Source organism: Ciconia boyciana, chromosome 3, assembly GCF_034638445.1.
Source record: "Ciconia boyciana chromosome 3, ASM3463844v1, whole genome shotgun sequence".
NCBI lineage: Eukaryota > Metazoa > Chordata > Aves > Ciconiiformes > Ciconiidae > Ciconia > Ciconia boyciana.
This window is the reverse complement of record NC_132936.1, coordinates 52461213-52470540: the sequence shown is the minus strand read 5'-3', so window position 1 is coordinate 52470540 and position 9328 is coordinate 52461213. Positions and strand designations below refer to the sequence as shown.

Sequence of the window (9328 nt, the reverse complement as noted above, 5' to 3'; positions counted from 1 at the left end):
CTACCCAGATTTACGGCTACTCTCAACCACGCCTGGCTCTCAAGCACACCAGCTACTCTGGGGACATCGCCCATGTTTGGCACCCGTGTTTGAGCCTGCCTTGCTTCTGTAGGATGGCTCCTTGCAGGGAGCATTGCGCTGCCAGGAGCAGCTCCGGAGGAGCTGTTGGAGAGGCCATGAAGCAGGTGAGGAGCTTGTTGAGATGATCTCCCTGCAGTGAGCCCTGCAGTAACCGCGTGCCAGCGTTGTACTCCACATCTCTTCCCAGATCAGACTTGCACAGAAACTGCGGTAGCTGCTCCCTTCTTCAAGTGCACCATTAAAACCAGTGTGGGCAGGGCGTTCTCCCATTTATAGCCACAGCCGGGAGACTGGTCACTGCCTGGCCAAGCCCAGGCAGGAAGAAAGGGCTGCTGGCCTGTCCTGGCAGTGCTAAAATATTCCTGAGAGGAGATGCAGGCTGAGCAGCGTCCAGCATCTCCTGCAGACAATGCAGTAAAGCCTTTTTTTCCTTCCTGTTGGTCTGAGATGCCTCACCAGAGACCCACTGCAGGGCCCTGCCCTTGACAGCATCCGAAGAAGAAAGTGAGACATCCTTCAAACTCCTACTGCCAGGAGCAGCACAGGAAGGTGCCCAGACCAGATCAGGGCAGGGCAGGAGCACAGGGGGCAAATCATCCCATGTTATCAGGAGGCAGCTGGCAAACGCGCGTCTCTGGACTGACCTTCCAGCAACGTGCTCAGCAATGCGCTTGCACGGGAGTTCATAGCAAAAGAGTGGCCTGTCCCCTTTCCTAAGTGGTATATCTGTGCTACGCCGTCTACCAAGTGCTCCTGGCACCTTCTGCCACCCTGAATCTGCTCAGTGTCACCATTACAGGCATTGCCCAGCTCCGCTCTCCCCCGAGGCTTCTGGCCCGCAGTCCCCAGGTGCATTGGGCATCTCCCCGCACTCCCTGCAGGTGTCTGCATCAGCTCTCAGAGCAGCCAGCCCATTGCCTCCAGCCTGACACCGGGTGAAACCCAGCCCAGGAGCCTCCTTACTGCCCACACCTCAGGTCATTTGTGGTGGCCACAGCAGTGCCAACCCCTGCTAACAAGGACGTAATGACCAGGTCTCGTTCCCAAAGTGGAGTCGTTATGGCATTAGTTTGACACCTCCATCAGGAGATGTTTCAGCTGGGTCTAAAATGGATCTTTGCAGAGATGACCTGTGTGTAGTGGCAGTTTTATTTGCACAGATCCTTGCATGGGGTGAGGGCATTTCCCTTTCAGAGAGGCCCACAGTGATTTATAAATCACTCACATTTGTGACTCGGGATTTACAGGTCCTGCCTGTGACCTGGTAAAGATGAAGAGCAGCGACAGATTTGAATCCCCCAAACTATCACAGTTAATACTGCAACGCGGGCTTTCCGTAGAGAGCCCATGGCAGCACAGAGGGGGACGTGTTAGAACACTAACAGTCTTCTCCAGGGGAACCAGTCCCTTTCTGAATGCCACACTGGCTTCCTTCGAGGTTCCAAAACTTGAGCAAACAAAGGTCTGACCTCCTGCGCCATGCCGAAGCCTGATGTTTATCACATGCAGTTCTGGCCCCAGGCTTTGATCCCATCAGTGACTTGGGAAGGGTTGCTCTCCGCGAGCACCTCTCAACTGTGAAAGATCAAAGAAAACATAAGGGAACATATGCCTGGCCTTTCTTGGCAGATGCCAAGAAGCCGTATCACCCAGTAGCACACCTGAAGAAATAGCACTCGTTCTCTTTGGTGAATTATTCAACAGCTGAGACCATCTGGTTCATTTAAAAACTTTGATTTCATGAGCTTCATTAGCCACTCCCTTGCCCTTGAAAGGATCCTCAGGGTTATTCAGTAGGAAATCACTCTTGATTTCTTCCTGCTTGTTAACACAATGTGACATTTAATTGCAGTCAGTAGAGACCTGGTTTAGTGCCGGTGGAAGTTCAGAGCTGACCTACATTCAGAGACATATTTATACTTGTCTCCCTCCGCTGGCTTTCAGGGGCAGCATCTGCAGAGCAAGCCTGGCACTTGAAGGGAACCGCTGGTGATAATGAATGGATCTCTTCCCTTAAATAGCAGTCCCTGTTCATGGTGTAGCTTGACCTGCCTGATGTAAAGTGCTTCGGCTGGTTCAGAAAGAGACCCTTGCAGAGACAGCCCGTGCTACGTCCCTTATCCCAATGGGCAGGACCTTACACAAGGAGAAAACAGGAGCCTGCTTTGTGCTGCCTAGAAATGACAACTCAGACATGAATACCCATGCGACGTCCCTGCTCTTTTTGGTGGATTACCACCACACGTGCTTATTTTTCAGCAATTTCCCGAAAGAAAGTTCAGTGGTGTACACACTACAAAACTTCTGTAAGTAATTAAAAATGCTCCTGCGCCTCAGCTGGTATTTTCCCCCCTATATTTGAAATTCCATTTCTGAATCAAAACCAAACAACGTGAATCACGCCTGTGCATCCACCTTCAGGTATCTGGAGTGGAGCCACCACCCTCGCAGGGAGGTGGGGACGGCCGCCTGACCGGTGTCAGACCTCGAACGCAGCAGCAGCCGCCGCCGTGTCCCAGCAGTACCCGCGTCCCTCCGCTGACACCAGCCAGGAGCAGCCACGATGCAGGGACTGGGAATCCATCAAACCCCACACTGACCTCCCAAACTGACTTGCCAGGCAGGAGAGGCCCTCAAACACCTTCTTTCTTCTTCTTCTTCTTTGTGAAGGGAAGGAAAACTGCTCCAAGACATAGGAGAATTCAGCATCTGAAGAAATATTATTCCACAATGTTATTCCACCTTTTTAATAGTGGAGGAATTATGACAAAAAGCAAACAAAACCAACTCGCCCCCCTGCCCCAAGGTACTCCCAAAGGGTCAGCACCAGGGGAGAGAAAGAGAGGAGCTTGCTGTGGAGAAGCTGTTCTCACCAAACTCAACATGGTTTTGAAAACGCTGGGGAATGGGGCTTACTTATTTTTCCTGTGGATGTCTGGCCTGACAACTGACTTCATTCGGAGACCGATTTCCCTCTTCATCTCCTGAGCAAGGAATATTGGAAGGGATTATGTTTTATAGAGTACATATGGAGGAGCTGAAGGAGCAAGGTTGTACGTGGATGCGGAAGCAAAATAAAACCAACTAGCCTGGGCGAGCAAAGTCACAGCTGCGTGGGGAAATTAGGCTGGTGCAAGCTAAGGTATGAAGTTGGAGTGTTACAGCTCTTCTAGCACAGGCCATTTTTGCAATTTTTTTTTTCTTTAAATGTTGCTTTGCATGAGTTTAAACTCCACCAAAACACTTATTCCACAATTGAGGTGTTTAGCTGGTTAGTTAAAGCAAGACACCAACCGCGGGGTAATTATGCTGGGAGAACTGGAAGGATTTGCAGCTCCCAGAACCATGTCCAGGTAACTGTCAGCAGTCTTGAAGCTCCATAAAGTTCCTATTACTGAAACAACTCCCTAGAGGATTTGTTTTGTTGTCTTCTTTTCCCAAATCCAGAGGAGAAGCAGGCTCAGTTAGTCTTGACATCTTTCAGACTAACCAAAAAGACCCAGGGCCTAATGAGAACCTAAGATTCTGAACAACAAACCCAACGCATCTACAATAACATTTCATTTGAGCAGCCTCCCAGTGGCATGAAGCACAGCAGGTTAAAAGGAGACTCGGAAAGGCTCAGGGCTTTAGCATTTAACACATTTTAAGTGTTCTATCGTACAACAAGACGATAAACAGGTCTGAGGTCAAACTTCCAGAGGATCTGGCAAATTTAGAGGTCCATGCCCCATTGAAAGTCATGGCAGCTTGTTTCTAAAAGCTTTAAACTCTGCAAGGAGCTTCTGTAAACATAACCCTGCCACAAGCAGTTTTCCCCGAGCGCTGCAAGACAGCTGTGGTGTATCTGGGTTTTTTTTAATCAGCAAGCCTGACAGAAAAGACATATTTCACTGCAAGATATGAGACTTACATTTTGAGTGTATGCTAGTGAAGTCAACCTACAGTAGCAAGTCCTTAAGTAGTCTCCAGAGGAACAACCTCCCCAGAAACCCATTTTTCTGGTGTATAGGTTCAACTGTTTAAAGTCTTCCAAGCAAAACACCCCTCCCTCCTCCACTCTCCGCGTGTTCCCCCTCAAGCAGGCTGCTTGTCAGATAGAGTCTGCCTAGCAAACGGGAGCAGGATTTTGTAATGACCAGCTGGTAGAAAGAAGGAAAGTACATTGTGTTACTGGGCTGTCAGATCTGCAAAGCTCACTGTTTAAATCAGCCTTTAAAGACCACAATGTTAAATGGTATATTGAACATCTGCCTGTTGCTGAAAATTGGCTTTTTACAAGACAATCTTGGACATTTCTGGATGTACGGTAATTTAGATATTTGTTCCTCGTAATGAGGGCAAAGACTGAGCAGCCCCATCTTACTGAGGACAATTATAAACTCTGTGCAAGACAGATGCCAAGACCATCTGCTTCAAGAAAGACAGCCTTCTTACCAGCAAGTTGCATGAGGATATGTGGGATATTTCCCCCTCTCACATATGAAAAAAGTCCAAGAAAAAGATGGCACAAGGCCAACAGAACTATCAAGTTTCCCAGGCAGAACTCCAAGAATGATGGAGATAGTTCACTTATCTGTACAACCCCCACTGTAAAGTAACTGGTATTAATAAAAGTGGCAACATATTGGAACATCATTTCTGAAAGTTACAGATGCATGATCAAGGGGGAACAAAATTATGGTGCTGTGACAGCAACCCAGCACTCCAGCTTGCACGTATTCCTTCCTGGCAGCGCGACACGCTTGCCTCCAGCCCTCCCAAGAAGCTCCTTTCAGCTTGAATCGCTTTGTTTCATTCTCCGCCTAATGTTAGGGGAGAAGAAATTGGGGGAACTCGAAACACGCTCTTCACTTTTCTCCCAATGCTGCCTTTTCCCTGGCTGCGTCTGCTCACATGCCAAGTTCAGCCTAGGGGTCTCAGTCTAGACTTGTTCTAACCAACATTTGTAACAGACCAATTTCTGGCGAAACATGAAATTGGGAAGGTAAGAAAGAGAAGGACATGATTCGAGTTAATTAGCCCAGCAAGAAATCTTTTCCCAGGTGGCTGCTGGAAAGACAGGTCTAGACTCGCACCACACAGACGCACGCCGTCTCTCCTCATGCACAGCAAACTAGCTGACGACAGGAGCTTTGGAGTTTGCAACTCTCAAGCCGACAAGAGGGAATTATCCTCATAAAAATTCCCCCTGCAGGCTTCAATGCAGCTGTGAGAAATTCCACAAAAGATTAACACGGTGACCAACTGTGAGGGACAAAGGATTTATCTGAAAGTTTCTAGGGGAATTTTGATTCTGGGCTTGTTGCAAATATTTAATCCCAGTTCATCAACTCCAGCAGAATTTATTGAGTCAACATTTCTTATTTTTGTTCCCCAAAGGCAACACTCAGTATATTACTCCTAAAAGTTTATACACTTATTTTTATACTTAGTATATACACTTGTGGGTATAGACAGATAGGTAGATAAAAGTTCTGCCTGGTAGGTGACACATGGAAAAACACAGTGCCAACTACAGAACCAAACATTTTGTGTATTATTATTTAAAGGCTTTTAAACATTTGGGAAGGATGTTTCTGATATGGAAGCCAATACACATTCCTGTGAGAAGTTTTTGTATCTGCTCTATTCCTCCTCTCCTCCCCAATTCCCTGTACTTACAAGCTGTTACTGGTCAGGGCACACTGACACATATCCATTTAGGAAATGTATTTGAAGGAAGAAAACTGCTCTAAATTATTTCAGCCCACTTTCTCCCGAAGCAGCACCCAGGGCACAGTGCACACCAGAGCTCAACTCCCAGCCCCGGAGTCGAGTCTTCCCTGAGAAAAGAACCACATCGGAAATTCACCCCCTGCGACATGGCAGCAGCTCACTCCCACCCGCACCCTGAAGCGCCGAAAACCAGCAGCAGCCTCTCCTCTCCCTGCAGAGGGGACGGTCCTCAGGACACACCGGACAGGCTCCTTCCTCTCACTCCAGGCTCTACCATTTCCTACCTCAGTCCTTGCAGAGGCGGGAGGCTAGGCAATACCAGGTACCACCAGCACACCGCTTGTGAAAACAGCATGTGGAGTTCTTCAGGTTCACAAGGCTACCGAGATGGGAAAGTAAACAGAAACGTGTAAACGTGGTTCAGTTACGCGACGGCATGAATGGACAATGGAAAGTCGCTCAGCTTTAGCGAGTTGGTCTAAAAATGCGTAAGCTCCATGTTCACTCACAGGGCCTAACTTCAGCAAGCGCTCTTTGAAAGAACAGAATTGTCTTGTTAATCAATAAAAAAAACCAAAACCAACAAAAACCCCACAAAACAACCAACCCATTTCCTTCCGTCTACGCAATTCGAGATTCTTTGCATCTCATCTACGGAAGTGCCTTATCTTCTCTCCTGCTGTCAATTAAGGCAATTACTCCTTTGCTATTGTTTATAATTAATGAGCAGTGACTGGACTTATAGTAAACAATATAGTGTAATTCAAAACTGTAATTAAAGACTGATTAATGGGATAAATTCGTTATACATTTTTATTTCCATTATGTGCTCAAAAAGAGAGTGGATAGGGACCTGAAAGGATTTTTTGCTCTTGCTTCCAGCTTGCATTAGTTTTATATGAACAGTGCAAGAGAATGAGTTTATCTGAATGCTGGTACAACTGCAAATTAAAATACCAAATGGTAAGAAATATTTTACGTGGACACTGCTACACAGAAGAATTGAATGAAAATAAGCAGACTTTTTATAAAAAGTTTTATTAAAAATAAGTTCTTTAAAGAGAAAAAGTGTGACATGTATATACATTAAATTGTCAAAAACTTTATGGGGCTTATAATACAATGTATTCCAAATTGAACAAGAGACATTCCCTTTTTTTTTTAAATATGTCATGCTTATTGGAACTTAACAGCATATGGGAAGAAAAAAAACAACACTTAACACACAACCATTACAAGCAAAATCTTGAAATTGAGGAGTACTTGCAAAGATGAAACTCAGTGATGAGCATGATGCTATTGTTAAATAAAGACAGAAACCAGGAGTTTATGAATATAGTCTTCAGTTGATACAGTTTATCTGATGACTGCTAGCTTCTGATTAGTTCTTTATTTCTGCTGTGAATTAACAGATCTTAGCAAGTGGCTTTGTGTTCTATAAAGCTAGAAGTATTTTGGGGAAAACAAAATACCACCCCAAACCAGGTAAACAAATACATCTTTTCCAGCTCTATTGCAGTAGATAGCAAAGATTTCTTCTTAGGAAGAAATTGCTGTTTTTCTCCTTTAACTCCCCACATGTCCGACAGCCAGAACCACAAAAATAGTTTTTCCTTAAAATCATTTTATTTTACAAGAGTGTTTTGCACAAACAGGGACATGACAAACTAACACTTGATTCTACATGCTTCAGATGACCTCAGCTTCTCATACTCAGAGGTCATATTTAGAACTATATCCTTTCAGTTGCATCTTCTGAAGATTTCCCATTTGTTAGTGCATATATACAGCTAGCTGAGAACTGCAGTATTACAAATGTCTACCCATCCTTACAGCAGAATTCACTCTAATCTCAGACGTATGCAGGACTTACACCTTCAGATCTTCGTAGCATCCTCTTCAGTCCCATAGTTTAATGAGACCATCCCAGCCGCATGTAATGACTTTTGATGTTTCGTGTGGATGCCACACTGCACCAATACAGACTTTATCATGTGCTTTTAATCTGCTGTAGAGTTTTGTTGTCTTCCAGTCCCAGATGTTAAGTTTTCCATCTGCATCTCCAGATATCACATAGCTATATTAACAGGATTAAAATAAAAGCTGTATCATGTGTGAAGACTGCTTGTATTATAATACTTTTACATTGAGCAATGGAAAAGAGCTTCACCCAGCAAGCTTTCTGTCTGGCAGTCTGCAAATATACCTACCAAAGAATTAGCATTCATGCTGTGCTCTAAAGCACACAAGCCCTGCAGAAGGTGATTCATCAACTGCGAGGTAAATGTGCTAAGCAATGCGATTATACCATACACTGTGTTACTGGAACTAAAGAGAATACATCAGCAAAAGAGAAAGTGCCAGAAGTTCCTCTAAAATTTATAGACACTTCTCTCCACTTTTTCCTTCAGTTTTGCTGAGGTTATTCTCCAGTTTTTATAGTAATGGATCTTACATACATGCAGTGGTAAATGTATGGGCATATTACTAAGCAAATAGGATGAAAAAGATGGTTCTCTGAGCAATAAATTAGGATACCCACACCAGACCTGCAAATTGGGAAAACTGGGCAATCCCACGTATTCTAATCCCACGTATTCTGGACAAGTGCATATTGTGGGAATAGACCCTGTGCTGCAGACCACGCATGCAAGTCAGAAGTGGAAGCCTCCTGTGCTGCACCAGGGCTAGGGAAAACAGGGGAAGTCTCTGGATGGCTTAACAGCAGTGTAAATCATCTTTGCAGAATGGGGAATCTGGACTACAGAGACTGTTTTCTAAATCTTGCTCAGAGCAACCACTGAGTATAACTTAGTCCTATTGAATGACAAGAGCAAACTTTCTGTTCTGCTGCTTGGCTAGAGAACTCTGTCTGATGCCAAGTTAATAGGATGGCTGTACATCAATGAATGTTGCAGAGGATTCAAAAAGAAATTTAGTGTCTGTGCCAGCAAGTTTTAAGATGAAGCTCATTCTCACAAAAAACTTACCTCATGTCAGGTGAAAAATCCACTTGACAAGCGTAGCCTGCTACCATATGACCTTTGAAAATTTTCTTTTTGTTTAATCTGAATCTGTTCTGAGCTCCAAAAATCAGAATTTGGTTATCCATCGACTGGCAAGCCAACCACTTCCCTAGAAATGCAATAAACAAAGGTGTTATCAGAGTGCCACATCTGAAGACAGACTTAACTGGAAAGTTTTAAGAGATTTTTATAACTTTTCTTGCACTATCTTAATCCAGATTTTCATTATGTATCAGGGTTCTAGGTAGAAGCTGATATTGCTTCTGCCTGGTGCAAGTGCCAAGAGGCAAAACCTTATGTTTGACAGGATTTGGGATGCTTATTCCTACAAAATGCACTCAAGACTCTAGAAAAGCTCTGGCTGTTAAAACAATGTGCTGCATTAACCCCACTGACTTACTAGTAAGTTTTTAAGCTACTGAGTAAGCTTGCTGGTGCACATAATCAAGTAATCCAGATGAGGTGAAAAAAACCCATCTAGCTGCAATATATTTGATTACCTG

The 9328-nt window shown here is 44.7% G+C and overlaps 1 protein-coding gene across 1 annotated transcript in view; it reads right to left on the bottom strand.

Annotated features, from left to right (window-relative positions):
* Positions 1-6818: 6818 nt before the first annotated feature.
* The window catches only part of CDC40 (cell division cycle 40), a 44218-nt gene continuing 41708 nt past the window's right edge, over positions 6819-9328 (bottom strand). The window contains exons 14-15 of the mRNA XM_072855672.1: positions 8790-8934; positions 6819-7876 (exon numbers count right to left, since the gene is read on the bottom strand). Coding sequence (XP_072711773.1) covers positions 7699-7876; positions 8790-8934 — 323 coding nt within the window. The 3' untranslated portion in view covers positions 6819-7698. The remainder of the gene's footprint in view (positions 7877-8789; positions 8935-9328) is intronic.